The sequence below is a fragment of the Pyrus communis genome, chromosome 17, assembly GCF_963583255.1.
Source record: "Pyrus communis chromosome 17, drPyrComm1.1, whole genome shotgun sequence".
Classification (NCBI taxonomy): Eukaryota; Viridiplantae; Streptophyta; class Magnoliopsida; order Rosales; family Rosaceae; genus Pyrus; species Pyrus communis.
This window is the reverse complement of record NC_084819.1, coordinates 11,185,383-11,207,422: the sequence shown is the minus strand read 5'-3', so window position 1 is coordinate 11,207,422 and position 22,040 is coordinate 11,185,383. Positions and strand designations below refer to the sequence as shown.

General features: G+C 37.7%; 2 protein-coding genes and 1 pseudogene across 2 annotated transcripts; 2 read left to right on the top strand and 1 right to left on the bottom strand.

Annotated features, from left to right (window-relative positions):
* The first annotated feature begins 9,308 nt into the window (after positions 1-9,308).
* LOC137722760 (uncharacterized protein At1g32220, chloroplastic) lies at positions 9,309-12,816 on the top strand. Its single transcript, XM_068461843.1, is given in 8 exon segments — positions 9,309-9,552; positions 9,628-9,715; positions 9,961-10,049; positions 10,162-10,217; positions 10,684-10,830; positions 11,814-11,939; positions 12,366-12,547; positions 12,550-12,816. Coding segments are annotated over 8 exon segments (825 nt in total). The 5' UTR covers positions 9,309-9,448; the 3' UTR covers positions 12,583-12,816.
* A 533-nt stretch (positions 12,817-13,349) lies between these two features.
* Positions 13,350-15,489, top strand: LOC137721997 (pentatricopeptide repeat-containing protein At3g53360, mitochondrial-like; annotated as a pseudogene).
* An 810-nt stretch (positions 15,490-16,299) lies between these two features.
* LOC137723557 (DEAD-box ATP-dependent RNA helicase 57-like) lies at positions 16,300-20,580 on the bottom strand. The gene is made up of 12 exons (XM_068462757.1): positions 20,407-20,580; positions 20,185-20,317; positions 19,969-20,090; positions 19,783-19,874; positions 19,471-19,567; positions 19,235-19,315; positions 18,921-19,153; positions 18,557-18,751; positions 18,365-18,455; positions 17,778-17,900; positions 17,219-17,369; positions 16,300-16,686 (listed from the first exon to the last, which is right to left on the bottom strand). The coding sequence occupies exons 1-12, from the start codon at positions 20,485-20,487 to the stop codon at positions 16,481-16,483; spliced, it is 1,605 nt and encodes a 534-aa protein (XP_068318858.1). The 5' UTR covers positions 20,488-20,580; the 3' UTR covers positions 16,300-16,480.
* Between the last annotated feature and the right edge of the window lie 1,460 nt (positions 20,581-22,040).

The following is a 22,040-nucleotide window of genomic DNA, read 5'->3' as shown; positions in this document are numbered from 1 at the left end:
CATCGCTATTATTTATTAAAAGACTGATCAGTTTCATTCGTGTAAACTTCTGTAAACGTAATTGAGTTATCTATATTCTACTAGACTCTGTTTGGGAGTGTTAGAGAAAATTTTAGAAAGAAAATAATATTAATTTGGTTGCCATCATCATGATTCACTAGTCACAACTCACAAGCTTGATAAGAACATTTTGGACTCACATAACAGCCAAAGTAACACGTGTGTCTTACAAAGATAGTTCTATTCGCATACTTGTTTTTACTTCTCACACATTTTACCTAATTTTCAGTCGTTGGATCGAATAAAAAGAAGAAGATCAATGACAAAAAATTAATAAGAGGGTGTGAGAGATCAAAATGGATGTTTGAATAACTTTATCCTTTTTTTTTCTTTTTTTTTTCTTTTTTTTTTCTTCTAAACAAACAATATTATCTACAGTAAAGGTGAAAGGTAGGTTTAATTATCTACTCTAAAGGTTCTACAATAAAGGTGAAAGGTAGGCTTAATTATCTACACTAAAGGTGAGAGGTAGGCTTAGCCTCATAATAGACTAACAATAATGTGGTTTAAATTCGCTTTAGGAGAGAATCAAACCTAAGACCTCTCACTTACAAATGAAGAGAAATACTATTAAACCGTAGTATTAAGTGGTAACACTATCCTATTAAAACATAAAAACTCAACCGATTGCTGCCTAGGGTATAGAATTTGGAATTTCACTTCAAACATCATGTGTTATTAAATAAATACATGTATTGTAGCTAGTCTCGTATTTAAATTTAGGCTAAGTTGTAGTAAAGGTCTCTCATCTATACCACGAGCTTAGTTTTTGTCATTGAATTCTATGAATAGTTTCTCTCGTCCTTGAATTATGGCGTTGCACTAGTAGTTCTTTTCGTTAATTCCGTCAACTTTTCTGTTAAATTGAGGGATAAAACACTAATTCATCCAAAAAATATGAAAATGAATTTTATCGAGAAAACTTAGCTCCTCAAGGATTGAGGAGGAACTCCTCCTTAAAATACTTTGTGACTTATTCATAGAACTTCGTTCTTATGATCAGAACTCTTTAAGGATTGACTATACGATATCTTAGTTTTAATTGATTTTTTGCAGAGATGATCTTTATATAAGGATTTATAACATGAACAGTTCTGCTAAAAACAAAATTCTTTGAATAGGCCACAAAGTATTTTGAGGAAGAACTAACCTTAAGGAGTCAAGCTCTTCTCTTTTTTTTTTCTTTTCTTTTTTAATAAATAAATTCATTGTTTTTTCATACGAAAAGACTACTATACCCTCAAAATTGACAGAAAATAAAGCAGATTCGACGGAAGGACCATTCATGCAACACATAGGTAAGTTAAAGGACAAAAGTAACTAATATGAGAATTCAGAGATGAAAACTAAACATGAGGGAAAATTCAAGAATATTTGCTATCACGCACCCTTAAACCTACTAATTGATTGTTGATGCAGATTTAGCTGAAAGCTCAAACTTAATAACTCACTCGTTTTTTATAAGCATAGTACATTAGTGGCCTCTTGTTAAGCTAAACCTACCACGTACCCATTCCTCATATTCGAAGGAACCGTTAAACTAACCCATCATGTCAATCCTTATATATGTTTTGATTGAAAGCAACAAACACGGATGCCACCACACATTGAATACCATACAAAAGACTTCAAACTTATGGAAGACATTTTTTTTTTTTTTCCTTTTTGGTTTGTACATTTATTCTTAATTTGAAGAGTTTAATCTTTTAATCAGCTAGACTCGTATTTAGTTTTAAGGGGCACATATGTAATTAAGCTAAAAATGAATGAGTACTAGTTATACTTGGTTTAGCAGGAGTTGGCGTTTGAATTAGTGAACCAGACTGAATCAAACCGAAAAAAATAAACTGAAAAAGTTGATTTTAGCTTGAACCAGTTCAGTTCTCCATTATGTTATAAAAAAACAACATGGTCTAATACATGACTAATTTTTTTTTGTATGGTCACACTGTAGTTGCAGAAGCATTTCCTCTAGGCTATTCTTCAGTTTTGGAACCAGAAGCCACTGGTCTTAAACGCGGTCTTTTATGGGCATCAAGACTGAGTAGAGAGATGGTGTTAGTTATTCAGATAGTTTTCTTAGCCAACCCTTATGAACAAACCAAATTTCATCGTAAATTAACCGAATCTCATCCCTCATTCAAATCAAAAATCCATTCAAAACCAACTAAATCAATTTGATTCCAAGCGCAATTCAAGAAGTTAGAGACGTTTAATATCTTGCTTGGCTAGAACGACCCTTTTACCAAAGAGGGACGATTTGTGAAGTTGAGCAGCTGGAAGATGCAGGAATTTCTGCTCTTCAGGAACCCCTCAATCCAATGCACTTGAGAGAAAATCGAAACGAAGAACTTAGGATGAACTCAGGTAGAAATAAAAGATTCATCACTTGTGTAATATCTTCCCAAAAATGGAGTATTGATGCCCAATGCTGTTAGAATTCCTCTATCTCACATTGGCCAGAAGGCTTGAGAACAAGATCTTTAAATAGAATTACCCTACTCTAACTAACATCGAGGCCTTTTGTGATAAAATCTCACATCTGACGGATTGAGCAGGTGGCCAAGTGGGGATAGTATTAATGTTGTTGGAGTGGGCCCTCGGCCCGTCTACCTGAAACTTAAGATGGTATCAGAGCCAGGGGACGAGCTCGTACATCCACGTGAACGGGTGGATCCCCTTTGACCCCGCGTGAATGGGTGAGCCCCGACTTGGCTCCATGTAGGCCAAGAGATGCCACATGAATGGGTTAGTCCCCATTGGCCCCATACGAACAAGTGAGCCCCAGTTTGTCTCCATGTGGTTGTCGATGTGTGGAACTCCACATATGACCCATAAAATAGGGTCTCACGTGCGAGAGAGTGTTAGAATTCCTCTGTCCCACATTGTCCAGAAGGCTTGAGAACAAGCTCTTTAAATAGAACTACCCCACTCTAACTAATACCGAGGCCTTTTGTGATAAAACCCCACACTTGACAGATTGAGCAGGTGGCCAAGTAGGGACAGTATTGATGTTGTTGGAGTGGGCCCTCGGCCCGTCTACCTGAAACTTAAGAAATGCCTCTATAAAAGTGATGTCATGGTTGTATCAAGAGGGAGATTCAATCTCATGTCAATCATCTTCTCACCTGAGCTAGTGAGCTTTGAAGCACTCCTCTCACGACCATATTTAAAAGCCTTAACCACGATAAAAATCTCATACAAACACCTCATAGATCTCAAGTATGGTAGCAAAAATCCGCCATTTTCAGTGTTGATGAATTTGTACCTACAAAACAATTAACATTTTTGATCAAAGACCAAAGCCACACTCACCCATGAGGCGGGGAGGGGGGTTGGCCAAGGATCTCCGATCTTTGAAAAGATTGAGTGTTTAGGACCTGTACGCGTGGCAAAAAAACTTACCAAAATTTTGTGGAGATGGGTGCATTTATTGGGGGTGTGACTGGTCATACGGTTAGGGTTAGGGTTTGCCCTACACATGGCAGCATCACGTTGGCCAAGGTGTGTCACCCGCTGTATGAATAAATATAGAATATTTCCAAGATATTAATTAGGAGATAATGCCTGAGGATGATGACGGAAGTATTTATGATTGATTGCGAGATGCATTCCTTACTTGATAGAGTTGATCTTCAATTGAGAATGTATTAAAGATAAGATTTAGTAATTAATCCTAGCTTTAATGCTTTTAACTTTTCCACGCCACGAGCACAGGGGCTTTGAGCAGTCATAGTCAGCTGTTCATGGATGTAGAGCTGCGCATGAAAGTATTTGAGAGCCTTGCCCATTAAATGAAGGTATTTTTGTCTTTATTGAAAAAAACTCACGTGTCATCTTCCAGATTTTTAGGATTATTTTTTGATTCACATCAAGCACAATCAAACTTTAAAAAAAAAAAAAAATCTCCCTTGCTAAACTTGTAGATGCTTAGATTCAAGCCAGTCATTAAAGATGAATTTTTCATTTCATTAGTCACAGAAGATGATTCTCTCCAGATCCACTTTGTAGAGATCTTAGGGATCCCCACATCCTAGTCATTCATCGTACATCGTGTGACCAGTTTTCGCTAGGTACTATTTGTGTTTAATTTTAAATAAAAAGTCAAATAATTTCTGATCACACGATGCACGATAAATGACTAAGATGTGAGGATCCCTGGAATCCCCGCAATTTGGATCCTGATGAGATCCAAATCCATTAGTCACAAGTTGCCATGAAATATGATCAAGGCATCGTCAATAGGGAGAGGATCATCTCCAGAGCTAGTTCCACCGGGTCCTCCTCTTTCCTATTCTTTCTTTGCACTTTTTTGGCCCACAAAGTCGGCTTCGTGCTCCCCCGAAGTGGGCGTCGATCGGAGTCAGCGTCATGGCCTCCCTAGAGCTAGTTATTAGCAATGGTGTAGTAGTCGTCACTGATTGTGTGGTTTTGAAGTTTTTCGATAACTAGCTCCAGGAAGGCCACGACGCCAACTCCGACTGAAGCCCACTCCGGGGGAGCACGACGCTGACTCTGGGGGTCGAAAACCTACAGAGAAAGAAGAGGAAGGAGGAGGATCTAGTGGAATCGGCTCTGGAGAGGATCATCCTCCTCGTCAATACACACACATGCTTTATTTTACTTTGTTTTTTGGCCTAGCGTTGGAACCCTCAACACACCCACTTTGGCAATAAACAATAACAACCTACAGTTGTTAATCATTGAATTTGTTTTGTAATCTTTGAATTTGTTTTGTGAGTTCGAAGTAATGCTAGGGAAACCATCTATTTAAACAGTATTTTGTAAACCATATGAAGTTGTTGTTGATGATTAAATTATCACTTAAATATTGATTAACGTGATTATTACCAATTAGTGAGTCTGACACGTCACATAATTTGTAGAAGTGATCCAAAAAATTAATTTACCTAACATTACTTGTAAATTTGTGTATGAGAGTTGATTTTTAAGTTTGGACTTCAAGTGATTAGAACAAACTCAACAAAAAAAATCAAATAGGCTAAAGCCTAAACCAAGTAGAACTCATCAAGCCAAACTAAAACCAAGCCAAACCGGTCATTGACTTCAGCTCATTATCGATTTTGCCAGCAAATCGAATCGAATCAGATCGTATTTAAGATTGATTGTGAGAGGCATTCCTTACTTGATAAAGTTGATCTTCAATTGAGAATGTATTAAATATAGAATTTAGTAATTAATCCTACCTTTAATGTTTTTAACTTTTCCACGCCATGAGCAGGCAGTTGTAGTCAGTTATTCGTGGATGCAATGCTGCGCGTGAGAGTATTTGAGAACCCTACCCATTTAATGAAGGTATTTTTATCTTTATTGAAAAAAGCTCACGTGTCGTCTTCCAGATTTTTAGGATTATTTGTTTATTCACATCAAGCACAATCAAACTTAAAAAAATAAAAAAATAAAAAATAAAAAAAATAAAAAAATAAAAAAATCTCTCGTGCTAAACTTGTGGATGCGTAGATTCAAGCCAATCATTAAAGATGAATTTTTCATATCATTAGTCATGGAAGAGGATCCCTCTCCAGATCCACTTTGTAGGAATCCTAGGGATCCTCACATCCTAGCCGTTCATCGTACATCATGTGACCAATTTTCATTAGGTACTATTTGTGTTTAATTTTAAATTAAAAAGTCAAATAATTTATGACCGCACAATGCACAATGAATGATTAAAATGTGAGGATCCTTATAATCCCTATAATTTGAATCCGGATGAGATCCAAATCCATTAGTCACAAGTTGCCATCATATATCATTAAGGCACTGTCAATACACACACATGCTTTATTTTACTTTGTTTTTTGGCCTAGTGTTGGAACCCTCAACACACCCACTTTGGCAATAAACAATAACAACCTATAGTTGTTAATCTTTGAATTTATTTTGTAATCTTTGAATTTGTTTTGTAAGTTCAGAGTAATGCTAAGGAAACCATCTATTTAAACAGTATTTTGTAAACCATATAAAGTTGTTGTTGATGATTAAATTATCACTTAAATATTGATTAACGTGATTATTACCAATTGCACCCCAGCCAAAATCAAGGCGTGTTGGCCGTCACGTGAAGGTGACGTAACTAAAAGTGCAAGTGATGAAAGAAAAATGTGAATAAATTAAAACCGAAATTAGAACTAAATTAACTAATAAGGTGAGTGCGCAGTAGTGGTTACAACCCAAAAAATATTTAGAGCATAGATAACATAAAGGTAAAGCAGTCAAACGAAAGAAGTACTTATTACACAACTAGAGATAAGTTCTTACGTTAAAATGAAGATATGTCAGAAACTCTGGGTAATCCTCGAGTGCCACAGAGTAGGTCAGCTATCTAGGACCTGGAAGGGCGAAAAACAAAAGGGTGAGTGGGCACAAAAATAAAGATTTATAAAATCCATTTGTTTTCTTAACATACTAACCTATCGCTATAAAACAAGTATAGTTTCCCGAAAATCATACTAAGTATAAATATGATATCAAATGCATGCCGATAATAAATCTAGAAATATGCCACAATAAAATATCTCAATGGCAATATGAATAAAATCATGCATGTGCTTAACAATCTATATTAGCACGCAAGTCTGAGTCACCTAATGTGACCTGTACGACTGCACCTATGGCTCATCAATCTATGCTAACACACGAGTCAGAGTCACCTAATGTGACTTGTACGACAAGACTAGGTGTAATAATATACGCTCTAGTGCTACAATCACGTGAAGACTAGCGCTATGCGCGTCACCTACAAGTCGAAGTCCTAATGCGACCTGTACGACATGACTAGCACCTACTTGGATCCAAGGCGATTTTGGGGTGCGAGGTGAACATCATGTGAAGGATTGGCCCTAGTCCAGGGCGAGCACTAACACCGGTGCAGCAATGATGATTGAACTATATGAATATGAGTATGCCATACAATTCAATCATTCCTAACAACACAATAAACTCACCTAAACTTACTTGCACGTCCCGTAGAATGACTTGGCATTTCACAATAGCATAATATTTATGAGCAAGTAAAATGCATATGAATATGCCATGATCAAATATAAATCTCAACCACCATGGCATTATTTTAAAAGTAAGTAAAATGTGGCATAACATGCATAAATCAACTTAAAAGTATTTGTGGAAACTATACAACATATATATATATATATATATATATGAAAACAAAATGCTCACTCACTGGTATGTCATAGGATCGTAGCCCCCTAGTCTCGCTTGTCCTCATATATCCTCAGGGTAAGTCTCCCCTATATGCGAAACAACTAAATTAAATTAGTTAATAAGGACATACTCTAAAAACTAGGAATAACTCCCCATAATTTGATCAAATGGAAGGTTTGAATATACGAAAATGTTCTACTTGAAGTCACAAACCTATACGTGTCAACCACTCGTCGCCCGAAGGCCGGACACGCCCTCATATGCAGTCCAACCCACGACCATACGCGCGGCCACACGCAGACAGAGACTGACGGAGGCCTTAAGGGTCGTTAAGAATATTCTGTTAAAGTGACGGAATATTCAGTTAAATGTTAACGCCGTTACCTGATGCCATTAAGATATTCCATCAGAGTTGACATAATATTCCGTCGTCTTCTCTTATCACCCCATTGGCCGCAGTCTGGTTTCGCCGGAAACTGGAAAAACTCACCTGTTTTCTGGAAAATTTTCAAACCTTTATAACTTCTTCATTTCTCAACCATTTTCCATGAAATTTATATGGATTCGAAGCTTATGAAGAGTAGAACAAACTTATACCTTCCAAAAGTCCAAAAGTGGATGGGAAATGGCCTGAAAATGGCTCGAAAGTCTTGGCAAAAAGCTCAACTCCTTAAACGTGCTTGTTTCAACATCAACACTTCTCCAAAGTTAGTCTAATGGCCACGGGGAGTTGAGTAGAAGCTTCCCCACGTCCTAAAACCTAGTAACTCGATCGGGATCACGATGATGCCAACTCGACCAAGTCGGAGCTTCCGAGTTGCTCTGCATTGACCACTCAAAACTCAACCATAAAACAATCGGTTGGTATGGTTGTGATCATGAGGACAAGAGGATCACGATGTTGGTATTTTGAGTCTCGATCTGTGAATGTTTGATGTCGTTCTTGAGTGTTGCAGCGGAAAAATAGAGCTCGGGTTAGAGAGAAAGAATGAAGAAGAAGAGAGAGTGAGTGAAGGTGGAATCTGATTGGCTGAGAGAAAGAAAATCTGATTGGTTGCAATAATGAGGGAAACAAAATAATTGGTGGTGAGGTGCAAGGCACGAATCACCCTTTTTAAGAAGAAAATGGATAAGGTTTGTACAGATGAAATCACAAGAAATCTACTACCTTATCAAAAACAGTGTTTTCGACACTGAATAATTTAACGCACACTCGTAACGACGAGTATAGTTTAATCACGATAGCGAGAAAAGTAATTTAAAAAAATGAATAAATACGTCCACGTCACAGGCCAACAAGGGCATAAATGTCAATTCACAAACTCGGAGAGAAATTACATAGAAAATTAGGGACGGGTCGTCACATGGTGAGTCTGACACATCACATAATTTGTAGATGTGATCTAAAAAATTAATTTACCTAACATTACTTGTAAATTCGTGTATGAGAGTTCATTTTTAAGTTTGGACTTCAAGTGATTAGAACAAACTCAACAAAAAAAATTCAAATGGGCTAAAGCCTAAACCAAGTAGAACTCGTCAAGCCAAACCGATCATTTACTTCAGCTCAGTATTGATTTTTCTAGCAAACCAAATCGAATCAGATCGTACCTACCCAACAGTCCAGCCCAAGTACAACTTCCTTGACTATTTTTTTCCTTTTTGAGTATATAAGTGGAGCTTCAATCACCCCAAAAAAATCAAATGGACTGGAACTATCTCGGTCTCAACAAGGGAGTAGGATTATCTCTGCTTCTAATCGCTTCTTTTTTTTTTCATCTCCTTCTATTTAAACGATTATGATTAGCCATCATTTTTCTTATGTAAAGAAAAAGACAAAAAAAAGTGTGAGAAAAAACGGGAGAAGAGAATCATAAGAGAAGGGGAGGGAATCATACTTCTGAGTAGACAAAGCGAAGCCTTGGTGGCTCCAATGACATCACCCATGAAAAATAGAGCCAAACCCAGTAGGCCACAAGATTTTTTGGGCCTAACCATTTCAGCGTCCCCCGTCAACATTTTCACTTCATGTTTTTGCACCACTAGCTTCCTGCCTCCTCTCTCTCTCTCTCTCTCTCTCTCTCCCTCCAGTCGTTTGCCGGCTACCGCTGTTTCTTCCCCAAATTCGGAAGTCCTGGAAAGTCAAAGCAGAAAACAATCCCACCTCAGAGCTGAGTGACCGTCGACTGTTTCCAGTCAAATGTCGTCCTTTTTGCACTTCCCTGCCGTTTCTACGCTCCCCTCTTCTCTTCCCGGAGCTTTCTTCCCCGCCCGGCCCAAACCCACCTCGCTTCTCCACCGCCGGTCCTCTCTCTCTCCCACTCTCTATCTCTAGAATTCGATCGTATAAACTGTGATAAATATTTGCTTTATGTCCAGCGTTAAATGCAGATATGCAGAGGTGAATGTAAAAACGGATTTCAATTCCACCACAATAGACGTTGTGGCCGATGTTAAACCTGAACGGGTAAGCCTAAGACATTGCTTTTTAATTTTCAATCCCTCAGCTTTAATTTCATGTTGTGATATGTATTTGCGGGCGCAGCCACATTGGTTAGAGCGGATATGCTCCCATTATACACTCGAGTTCAAATTCCCTTCCAGCGGTTTATATTAGTTTAAAGTAGAATATCGCTTAAATAAAAATAAATTAGGTTGCAATTATTTAGAAATTAAGAAAGTAGATGATGTGATATATTCTTGTCTTAGTAGGTTGTTGTATTAGGAGGCACCGGTTTTGTTGGTTCTGCTATATGCAAGGCTGCGGTATCCAGAGGAATAGAGGTCGTTGGCGTGAGCAGGTGCTGAAAATTGCTCTTTTTTTTCTTAATTTTTTTTATATTTTTACTTGGCCTGCACCTTTTCATATTTGAGTTGATTTTTTGTGTCTGAAATGTTTGCTTGGTTTCGCAGGTCAGGGCGTCCCACTTACTCCGGTGCGTGGATAGATCAGGTTAACTGGGTGCCAGGTATGTCACGTTCTTCAAATTTTTCTACAGCTTATTGCCATGTAATGCTGTCAGTCAAGTGTTCTGCTTTCAAACTTCATTTTGCTGCTGTAGAAATGTGAAAATCGGGTTTGCCTTTTGTGATTAGGATATCCGAAGGGGAAAAAACAATTATATGATTGGAAGTATTGCAATATGGGGGGTTTTTGTTTTAGTCTTTGGTCTTTCATTAAATTTTGTGCTTAGAACCATTGTGCTCCTACAACATTGCTTTTACTGATTTTGCATTCAGTGACTAAGATTCTATCAGCTGTGATTTGAAAGTTATTATTAGAAACTGCAATTAAACAAAAAATGTGCAAAATCCATTTTTAATATTAACTCATCGGTAAACTGGGATGAAGTAATCTATCTGCAGTTTGGTAGTATTGGTAATATATCTGCAGTTTCAATGGATGCATATATTGAAGTAAGTTTTGTTTTGCAGGAGATGTTTTCTATGTAAACTGGGATGAAGTACTTATTGGGGCCACCGCTGTGGTTTCAACCATTGGTGGTTTTGGCAGCGAGGAACAGATGCAAAGGATTAATGGGGAGGCAAATGTTGTTGCTGTGAATGCTGCGAAGGATTACGGTAGCAATGTCAATTATCATATTGCAGTAAATTAGTCCTTTGCTTTCTTTTCATATTTTTATTATTTGATTCACTCGTCTTTGTAATGAAGCTTCTATCTCACCCCTCCCTCCCTTTTCTCTTCTGTTCATTCCAACTCATTACTACCCTTTGGTATCACTTCTCCGTGACAAGGCACTGGATCTATCAGTTGCAGTAATATTTCTTCAGTTTTTGTTAGAATTGAGGACTTTGAGTTTTTGTTTGTAAGTCAAAATAGAGAGGATGACATAGGGCTCTCAAAAAGTGAAGAGAAATTTGTAAGATACCTTGCCTACGGCCCTTGTATTCCCATGAGAGTTAGCACTCAATAGGAATGTCTACAAGAAGCTTAGGAATTCTTCTTATCAATTTCTGTGAAGGCAGGATTATTTGAATCAGGGAGACTGTCAAAGTTTGAGGTCTGACTCTGGTCAAGCCGGAGGTCAAAGTATATGTTGGGAAATCCTCAAATGCACAGCACTATGCAACCTAATACACACTGAATAAATCAAATCATTTGTGTTAACCCCATATTGGGTTCCAGGCTCCATGATATGAATGGTTTAGGTTCCCCAAGGTTATGCATGCAAAAGATCGAAAAAAATAAAAATTCAATTAGCCATGTAACACTATTCAAATAATCAGATGAATCACGATGATAATCAAATGGCTAATCGATCTTCGATTTTGTTGATTTTTGCATGGATGGTTTAAATGAAAACTTACATGAACCATCATATTGTAGGCTGGATCCAAATGAGTAGTTTTTCTAGAAGTTACATATTGGTGCATTTGAAAATTTCTCGTTAGATGTAAATGTATCAATGTATTCCTGACTAGAACAATGATGTTAATTTCTCATTATGCATATCGTGGTCACTTTATGCTACTCTTTCTTCAATTCTACGCAGAGGACGGCTGAGATATATAGCTTTCATTTTCTTGTTCTTTTCCTTTGGCAGGAGTTCCCAAGTTTATCTTGATCTCAGTGCATGATTACAATCTACCTCCATTTTTGCTTTCATCTGGGTACTTCACAGGAAAGAGAAAAGCTGAATCAGAGGTTCTCTCCAAATATCCCAATTCTGGTAATACCTAACTCTCGTCTTTCCTTTTCATTTTTCAGAAATTTTAGGAGACTAAATGTGAGGACTTTCTAGAATTGGCTATTTATTATCTTTACTAAAGAAGCGAGGGAGATGGGTGATTTAAATAATTGGAATGCATTATTATTTTGAAGCCATTTGGCCCATTCGTTTAGGATGTTTAGGAATTCTCAGGTATATTGGATCAACTGGCAAAATGAGGGAGTAGTTTTTTTTAATTTAATACTCACTAATTTTCTGGCAAACCTAATTAAACATACTTTTCTGGATTTGATCACTTCTATTTCATTGACTCCCATTTTATAGGCTGAAGTAAGATATATAATTCCAACTTTGTCACGTCCCCTCATATTTATGTGTGTACTGTATTTCTCTCCCAACATTTCTTTGTAATTCCAACTTCCGCAGGTATTGTGCTTAGACCTGGTTTCATATACGGGAAACGGAGGGTGGATGGTTTTGAGATTCCTTTGGATTTGATAGGTGAACCATTGGAAAGATTTATTAATGCTACCGAAAACTTTACCAAACCGTTGAGTTCTCTTCCAGCATCTGATCTGCTCTTGGCTCCACCTGTTAGTGTCGATGATGTTGCACTTGCCGCAATCAATGGAATCAGAGATGATGATTTCTTCGGCATTTTTACCATTGCACAAATTAAGGAGGCTGCGGAGAAGGTGAGGGTGTAAGAATATATTTTGGTATAGGAAATTAACAGGTGACAGTAACGCAAACAGGTCCAAGTATAAATAACACCTGGTTCGGAAACCCCATCTTGGTGGAGGATAAATTACGTTTTGCTATTTTGTAAAGACGAACAAGTTTTTTGTATGACTATCTGAATCAAATTTCATCTGAACATCGTTAGCAATTCGATTTCCTTGAAATCCATTATAATTTTTGTAGTTTTTGTATTTCAAATGTGACTTGCATCGACACTTGGTCACCAGAAGGCCATTGGTTGAGGCCTTTACTGTTTGGAAATGTGAATATGGCTCATTCTCAAGCTTCTGGAACTGGTTTGGTAATTGGAAGAAAGTTAATATAAGATGGGTGAGAAAATATGACACGTGGGTGGGCACAATAGCACTCTCGAGTCTCGGATGATTGCACAAATCGTTTCTGGACTTGTACACAAGACTAAAATTTTTGCATTCAATTTTCGTACACACAATTCCGTCAAATATGGTTTAGGGAGAAATTTTTTTATCTATTCAATTCAAACGCTATAAATGAAAATGAATGTAGGGAGAAAATGAATGAGCGGAAATTATTTTCTTTTCAAACAAAACAGGAGAGCGGGCGATGAGACGAAGAAAAGTAGCACTCTGCTTTTAAACTTAGCACCGTAAGCCAGAAACACAAACAGAAAATCTCCCTCCTCCGACCAAGATGAAAAGATTAAAACCCCCACTGCCGTTGACCTTTAATAAAAGTCAACCAAGTCAACCTCCACCATCTCTTTTACCAAACCTCAAGAACGAACAGCTTAGCAACGACTACATAATCTTCTTGTGCAAGCAAAAGCTTTACAAAGAAGCCATTGAAGCATTTGAGTTTTTACAAACGATCACCAACTTCCCAATATATCCCAGCACACAAATTTGGTTTCTGCTTGCTCATCTCTGAGGTCTCTCGAACATAGCAGGAAAATCCATGGCCATATTTTGGCTTCCAATTACCACCCGGACATTATTTTCCAGAATCATGTTCTTAACATGCGTGGAAAATGTGGGTCGTTAGCGGATGCGCGTAAGGTTTTCGATGCAATGTCTGAGAGAAATGTGGTTTCTTGGACTTCACTGATTTCTGGGTACTCTCAGAATAGTCAAGAGGATAAAGCCATTGAATTGTACTTCCAAATGCTGAGATCGGGTTGTATGCCTGATCATTTCACCTTTGGAAGCGTCGTAAAAGCCTGTTCGGGTCTGGGGAATGAATTGTTCGGGAGACAGCTGCATGCCCATGTTATAAAATCAGAGACTGGTTCTCACCCTATTGCACAGAATGCCCTTACTTCAATGCACACAAAGTTTGGTCTAATTGCGGACGCCTTTGATGTATTTTCTCGTGTTCCGACTAAGGACTTGATTTCTTGGGGTTCGATGATTGCAGGGTTTTCTCAGCTTGGTTTTGACAAAGAAGCTTTGGATCATTTTAAAGAAATGCTCCGTCAGGGAGCTTAGCAGCCGAATGAGTTTATATTTGGGAGTGCTTTCAGTGCGTGTGGCCGCCTTCTTAACCCAGAATTTGGAAAGCAAATACATGGGATGCGCATAAAATTTGGTTTAGGGAGAGACATATTTGCCGGATGCTCACTCTGTGACATGTATGCAAAATGCGGGCATTTAGAATCTGCAAGAACAGTGTTTTATTGGATAGATAGGCCCGATTTCAGGGTTCTCGAATGCTGGAGATTCTGATGAAGCATTATCATTCTTTTCTCAGATTCGGCATAAGGGACTGATCCCCGATGAAGTTAGTGATCTCCCAATACTTACTGCTTGCACAAGCCCTGCAACGCTCTATCAGGGTATGCAGATCCACTCCTACATTATCAAGGGGGCTTTTGATTCTATCGTTATTGTGTCCAACGCTTTGCTAACCATGTATGCAAAGTGTTCAAATCTCTATGATGCATTTCTTGTGTTTGAAGATATAAGAAATCACGCTGATTCAGTTTCCTGGAATGCTATTATTACCGCGTGCATGCAGCACAACAAGGCCGGGGAGGTTTTCAAATTACTAAATTTAATGCGTATTTCTGAAACTAAGCCTGATCATATTACTTCGGGTAATGTAATTGGAGCTTGTGCAAATATAGCATCTCTAGAGGTTGCGAATCAGATTCATTGCTTTACTGTAAAAAGTGGGATTGTGCTTGATGTTACTGTCAGCCATGGATTAATTGACATGTATACAAAATGTGGATCAATTGGAAGTGCACAAAAGCTCTTCGGCTGGATGGAGGATACAGATGTTGTCTCGTGGAGTAGTTTAATCGTGTGTTACGCTCAGTTTGGATATGGAGAGGAAGCTCTTGACCTTTTCGAAAGAATGAAGGAATTGGGCATAAAACCCAATGAAAGGTGTCCTTACTGCTTGCAGTCATATCGGACTGGTAGAGGAAGCGTGGAAAGTATATAAAACCATGGAATCCGAGCATGGGATTGTACTGACAATAGAGCATTGTTCTTGTGTGGTTGACTTACTTGCTCATTCCGGATGCTTACATGAAGCAGAGGCACTTTATCAAGCAAATGGCATTTGAACCGGACATTCTGGTATGGATGACTCTACTTGCTGCCTGCAGAACCCGTGGGAACGTTGAGATTGGAAAACGGGCAGCAGAGAATATACTAAAATTAGATCCTACCCATTCTGCTGCTCTTGTGTTGCTTTGCAACATCCATGCTTCTTCTGGCAGTTGGGATGATGTTGCCTGCATCCTGAGAGAGGTAAAATATATGCAATGCTAGAGGAGTTGTGGTTGCAGATGCTGGATGATGGTTATGAACCGCTTCAGGCATAGGCTTCTAGTAACAATGTTGAATTATAGTTTCCGGAACAAGAGGAAAGTGATACCAGGATCATCTAAAAGTTCTATTCCAAACAAGATTGCGTCAGTAAGTTATGATCTAAGCCCCCATTTCGATCAGAAGGTAGGGAGGCACAGTCCCCACCTAAGGGAGTGGTTGCGTCCAGTGTGTCCTCAGAACCTGAGGAAATCCTTAGACCCTTAACAATGATTGGAGCAGCTGGAGAACAAGGTAGCAGTCAGACCTGCAGCACCAGGTAGTACACAGCGGCACTCTTCAATCGTACGTCAGAATTGAAGTCTGCTGTCAAGAGGAAATCTTTTCACGTTCCAAAGTTTTGAGGCTTAAAACTATGAACTGTAAAAAGATACTTGATGACAGGACGGGCATCGAACTCCCACAGGTAGTTATCATTGGAGCGAGAAGTCCGCTTAAGGCTTCAATTTTTTTGCCCTGTTGTATCGACTATCTCACTTGTGTTAGTTCTTCTACAACTGTGTAATGGGTGTATTAGGCTACTAGCGACCAAAGGACAAGCTACCTTCAATGGAGGATGTTTCGTTGTCGAATTCTAGACCTGCCAGCATACATTTGACTGCAAAAAATCAAACTAGCTTGGACTTGGGATGCAGTTATGGACTTCTGAAGCTAACTTGGACCGTTCAGATGGATGCAAGTAAGAAAAACGAAAATATTAAGACGACGAAACAGCATTTTCCCTCACATCCACAACACTCAAACTGAAATTACGAACAGCTTATTGATGGCTAAACAGATAAAGGAGCTTTGAGTTGTTTCATAACTTGAATAAAATAGATGTTACTTTGTTTTCGACTTCAATTTGTAAATATAATTCTTGTACATTCGATCTGTACAGCATCCCAAACTCTTCAGTTTGTAAATATAACTCATCGATAACAAATGGTTGCTTTGAGGACTTCGGAGTCAAAATTGCAAAATCTGGTTGCCGATATGACAATTGCTTTACTCCTCATCTTTCGGTTGGGTTGATATCGATTCTCTTCCGGGTCGGTGTTTTTTCCACTTCTGTTTGCGCAAGGCCATGATCCAAGACGGAACTTCACAACCTGATGTTGACATCACATTAGCTATATTCCGTAGATATGGAATATCTGCCTCTGTGTAGAAAGTAATAGCTTCTCCGCTCCTCCCTGCTCGTCCACACCGACCTTCACAGAAAAATTACAAACTTAGATTCAGTGAGCTCGTGAAATCATTCCCCGAAAACCAATTCAAAAGGTTATAGCAATAACGTGAAGAAACTTGTCTCGGGAAAAAGTGATAAAATCAATGACTACGTAAATCACATACACCGTAAAACAATTTTCCACAGGCATCAAACGAGCAATTGAAAGCCCTAAACAGAATCATTAGGAACGATAAAAGACAGTTGCAAAAGATGCGCAACAAATATTCATGCATAAATTTGCAGAGTTCAAGATCTGTTTAACAACAAAAGTACTTCAATTTGACAAAAATAAGTCTTATGAAACAAACCCAAAAACCAGTCATATTTGTTCGATAGTCTTACAAATTAATCACGGATTAAAGTTTCTATTAATACATTCCCATAAACCATATACGATATTTCTTCTATAGAATTCTTTTTTGAAAGAAACTACTGACCATTATATCTTTTGTTTAACATATCCCATATTTCATGTACATAGGTTACAATCATAGGGGCAAGGAGAGGCATACCGATCCTGTGAATGTACGCAGCGGCAGAATCTGGAAAATCATAATTAATCACACAGTTGACACCTTTGAAATCCATACCCCGAGCAATAACATCAGTGGCAATTAAAACCCATGTTTTTCCAGCTCTGAAGTCATCTACTGCATTTTCTCGCTGCATTCCAATTTATAATTAGTATAAAGGAGATTGAAATTACTGTTCAAGTACATAGAAATAATAATGCATATAACATGGGGAATCGAGTATGATAGTAGTAGTGGAATCTAATGTTAAATGAAGTGTGCCCAAGTATTAATTATGGAATTCCAATCCACTGTAAAATGAAAATGTAAGCAAGAAAATGTCAAAATTCAAGTTCGTTCTTATTTCCATGCAAACCTCCTTAGAACACACAGATATCCAGACCCAGCCTTTTTCATGATACCATGAAAACAAGTGCATAATCAAGTTTTAACATCAGTTAAATGTTTCCTTTATGTCGATGGAATGGTAGAGCGCCGACATAAGTAGACTATGTAAGGTTTAAGGTTGATCATCTGATAACAATTGGGAACAAATTACCTGTGTTTGTGACAGATCAGAATGTATGGCACCAACTCTTACATTCTCAAACAACAGTTCTCCATAGAGTTCCTTAGCTCGCTCCTTGCTTTGTAAAAATATCAGCACTGGTGGATTCAGACTCTACTAACAAGATAAAACCATAACAAGAAATTGGTCAACACATCAAACCGATCCAGCTGAAAGTCTGGAAATGTTTACTAACAAAACATAAATGCCAATTACATAAATTAAATTCTCTAAGAACTTCACATAATTGGTGGATATTAAATAACATTTGGTTAACTTCACATAATTCCTTGTTTCGCCATTATCTAGATCTTTTAGCATTTTCAAAATTGCCTCTCCTGTGCTTTACTATCAATTGTGTATTTCCAGGACAGGACCTACTGTAGATAATGGCCTTATTCAATTAACACAAGGTCAGAAACTGTATGAAGTGCCCTTGGAATACTATTTGATACACGAGGACTTGTATTCCATATCATCTTTGAACTCGATCCTGAAGCGGTTATTTAGAAGAGGTTGTGAATATAACCATTCTTTCTTAAAATCAAACTGTTGCCTCTATCACCAACGAAGCATACCTCCTTAAAACTTTGACGAAGTGCTAATAGCTTCCCTTCTTCACTTCCAGCAAAGACCAATTTTTGCTTGATAGTGTCAGAAGCAGTATTTCTGTATGGAAACATGCAAAGGAAAGATGCAAGTCAATGGAACCACTGATGCAAGTAAAGGGAACCACTTCATGATTTTCAACAAGATAAAGTCAAACTCACTTCCTGCCAATGATAACTCGAACAGCATCATGCATTATAGTGCGGGCAAGCTCCTCAACGAAATCAGGTAAAGTAGCACTAAACAAGGAGCGAATAATTGAAGGGTTTGAACATGCTTTGACCACAGAATCAATCTGCTTTAACAAGCCAAGCTCAAAAAGCTTATCAGACTCATCCAATACCAGATACTCAACCCTGTACAACACAGAAAAAATTATGAGGAGAAAAATAAATGAGTCACTATAAGAATGATCGTTTTTACCGCAAAAATCTTCATTTGTACACAATGATTTCTTGTTTCTACCAGCATTTTTTAGTTTCAAACTTTCTATGAACAAAAGATGAATATATGCATCAAACGCACCTGCTTAAATCAACCTTCTTTTTCTGGATAGCCAACCGTAACCGAAGTGGAGTAGAAATGAGTATATCACAGCGTATTTTTGAAAAATCGGCATTTCTTGCAAGCTCTTTGGTCATTAACTTGATGTAAAATTTATTTCCTTTTGCCATCTTTCTGCACTCTCTGGTTGTCTGAGCAGCTAACTCACGTGTTGGACAAAGAATAACAGCTCGGATGCCATCCTTAGATGTATGCTAGTTGTATGAAAAAATTTCATCAGAAAATCTCAGCCATCAACATTTGCAGAAAGAAACAGTTGAATGCATGAGCAATACCTTAAGTTTCATTAGCATGGGACAAACAAAAGCAAGAGTTTTTCCAGATCCAGTCGGAGCACAAGCAAAGCATTCTCGACCCTAATAAAAAACGATGACAAAGGCGATGAGGACATCTTTCAAAACCAAAAGTCAACCCGTGCTGAAGTACTGTTGAAACTGAAGCCTTATATAACCCAGTGATCTCTTACAAAACAACGTAAAATTTAGCAGATAGCATAAGTAAGAGACCATACAGATAAGAGGACTGGAATAGCCTGCCTTTGGATTGGCGTTGGTTCTTTAAATCCAAGTTCTGCCAAATTCTGAAGTAAATATGGCTCGCATCCATATCTGGAAATAATCAAAGATTAAAAACTCTCATTTTTATCATGTTATTAAGGAAAATATCAAGCTCGTAAATGAGAACTTAAAAAAAAAAAAAATCTATCCAGCCATTCACAAAAACAATAATATCCACATACGAATCCTCGGCGTTGGAGATCAAGGGCAATACTTATACATATCCTATCTATGAAACACTAAAATAAAATGAAAATAAGGAATACCTTGAGGTTAAGTCTGCAAAATTATCAAGTGGTGAAGGGATGTTATTCCCGGACACATGAATGTCATACTTCTTTCGCGTCAGCGAATCCCGCTGAATCATATAAAAACGTATAAATCCCTCAACTTTAATTTAAGCACAAGGAAACTGACAAACACGAAAAAGATGAAGGAACAAGAAGCACAACCTCGAGCTGCCGATTCAACTTCTTCTTCTGCTCCGTTAGTTCATTGCCAGGCTTCTCTTTCTCCGCTTTCGCTGCCTTCGATGATTTTGAGGTCTTAAAGACACTAATCCCCTCCACACCCTCTATGCCATCACAAAATCAAACAAATCATAAGAAAAAAAATAAATCTTAGGTTTCAAATGCATACAAATTCAACACCAAAAACAATGAAATTACCGGAAACCTGCCCCTTCCGCTTCCTCTTCTTAACCGGCACTACTAGCTCCTCCTTCTCTGCCTCCACCTCCGCCTCAGATTTTGGAATTTCGAACAAGCTCGAATCTTCTACCACTTTCTCGCTCTCTTTGTTCTTCTTAATCAAATTTCAAAATTTTAATTTGACAAATAACGGAAAAATAAATAATGTGATACGCTTTTCTGAGAAGAGAAGAATCGGACCTGGAATCTGGAGAAGTCCGTGGCAAACTTTTTCCGGTTGAAGTTGACGCCGGAGAACAAAAAAGAAGTGCCTTCTTCCATGATTGGCGGCGGGTGACAGGCGGCGAAGTGGCAGCGGTGAAGTGGAAGCTCTGTTACAATTTGCGGGTTTATGAGTCGCTCGTTAAACCCTTCGGCTTTTGCTCTTCCCCGCGACCGCGAGTGCTTCCTTAACCGCAGTTTTAGGTAAATTACATGGACATCCTTTAACTTTTTGAAAATGATATCTCTGCCCATATAGTTACTTTAAATTGCATTAACGTAATTTTATTTAGGGGGATTTTATTATAGGTCACAAAATATTATGAATATTAGAATTGACCCAATCAATATTCGCGCTTTTTTATTAGGGTTTAAAGAGAAATATAAAGAAAGGGGGTATTCACCTTAGTTGCAAGGGCAAATGTATACTGAGATCAAGGTGATCCCAAAACCATGCGGAGGTCGAGAAACACACGTGTAAAGTTTTTGTGGGACACTGTGAATGCTTGGTATGGATTCCTTTTGTGTCCACTAAGTGATTTATATAATGTTCGTTAGGTATATTTTGACATCACTCCACAAAAAGCTCTTAATAACACTTATCATATTGCTTTGGTAATGTTGATATCTGTTGAGATGTGCATAACATGGTTCGACTTACGACAACAAGACCACCAAGCATTCAATGAAATACCTCAATGAATAAACTGAATTTTTTGCGAGCTTTACGCTCTATTTCTATCTAAAAAACTTGAACTTTAACATTAGGCCCCCCAAAGGTGGAATCCTAGATTTGTCACTCCTTAGTTGGAGAGGAAATTCTTTTTATTAACCTTAGTTGTAGAGGATAATTGTTTTTATTAGCCTATACTAGAAAATAATAGGGAGTTTTAACAAAACACTTCTAGTACTGTTCACTCTTAACGAAAAACCACATTTTTACATTTTCCTGATACTATTTACTACATCTTTATTTGTCATTTTTCATTAAAACTAAATTTTTTTTAAGACTTTTCCTTAATTTTTCTAAAATAAAATGATCATTCACTTGTACTGAAATATGAAAATATTTATTGACTTACATCAAATTTCTCATTTTTTTGGTATGAACGGGTATGTTGCATGGACACGGGACGACAAGAATACGACAACTAAAATAATATATGAACTATATATATATACATTCATTCTTTCATATCATCAAATGGAAATTGAAATAAGATGTTATGTTTGGAGGAGTGATTTCCAAGTCATAAAGAATTTAGATAAGTGACGAAGAAATACAGTACAAAGTGGCATTAAAATGCACCACATACTTATTGCAAAAACATGCGTTAGGGTTTTGTAAATTACTTTGTCCAAAACTCATTATTTACAAATATATCTTGTATGTCTTTGCAATGCTCATGAAGTGCCCCTTAGTCTCCTATATCTAACATAGTTACATTTTGTAGTTTATTTCTTACAATTTGACGACATCAATCACTTTGGACTTGGAAGTCCCTTTCCCAAACAAAGCCTAAAGCATGCCCATTCCATGATAAGTTCGTACTTTCATTGTGAAACAAAATACAAAACCTTGAATTTAGAAATTACAATCCAAATTCTAAATT

Excerpts from the sequence above, each read along its gene's own strand:
- LOC137723557 (XM_068462757.1), bottom strand. The coding sequence starts at position 20,487 with ATGGAAGAAGGCACTTCTTTTTTGTTCTCCGGCGTCAACTTCAACCGG. Across the intron at positions 20,091-20,184 it reads GCGGAAGGGGCAGGTTTCCG|AGGGTGTGGAGGGGATTAGT; the intron begins GTAATTTCATTG and ends GTGATGGCATAG. Across the intron at positions 17,370-17,777 it reads CTGATCTGTCACAAACACAG|CGAGAAAATGCAGTAGATGA; the intron begins GTAATTTGTTCC and ends ATTGGAATGCAG.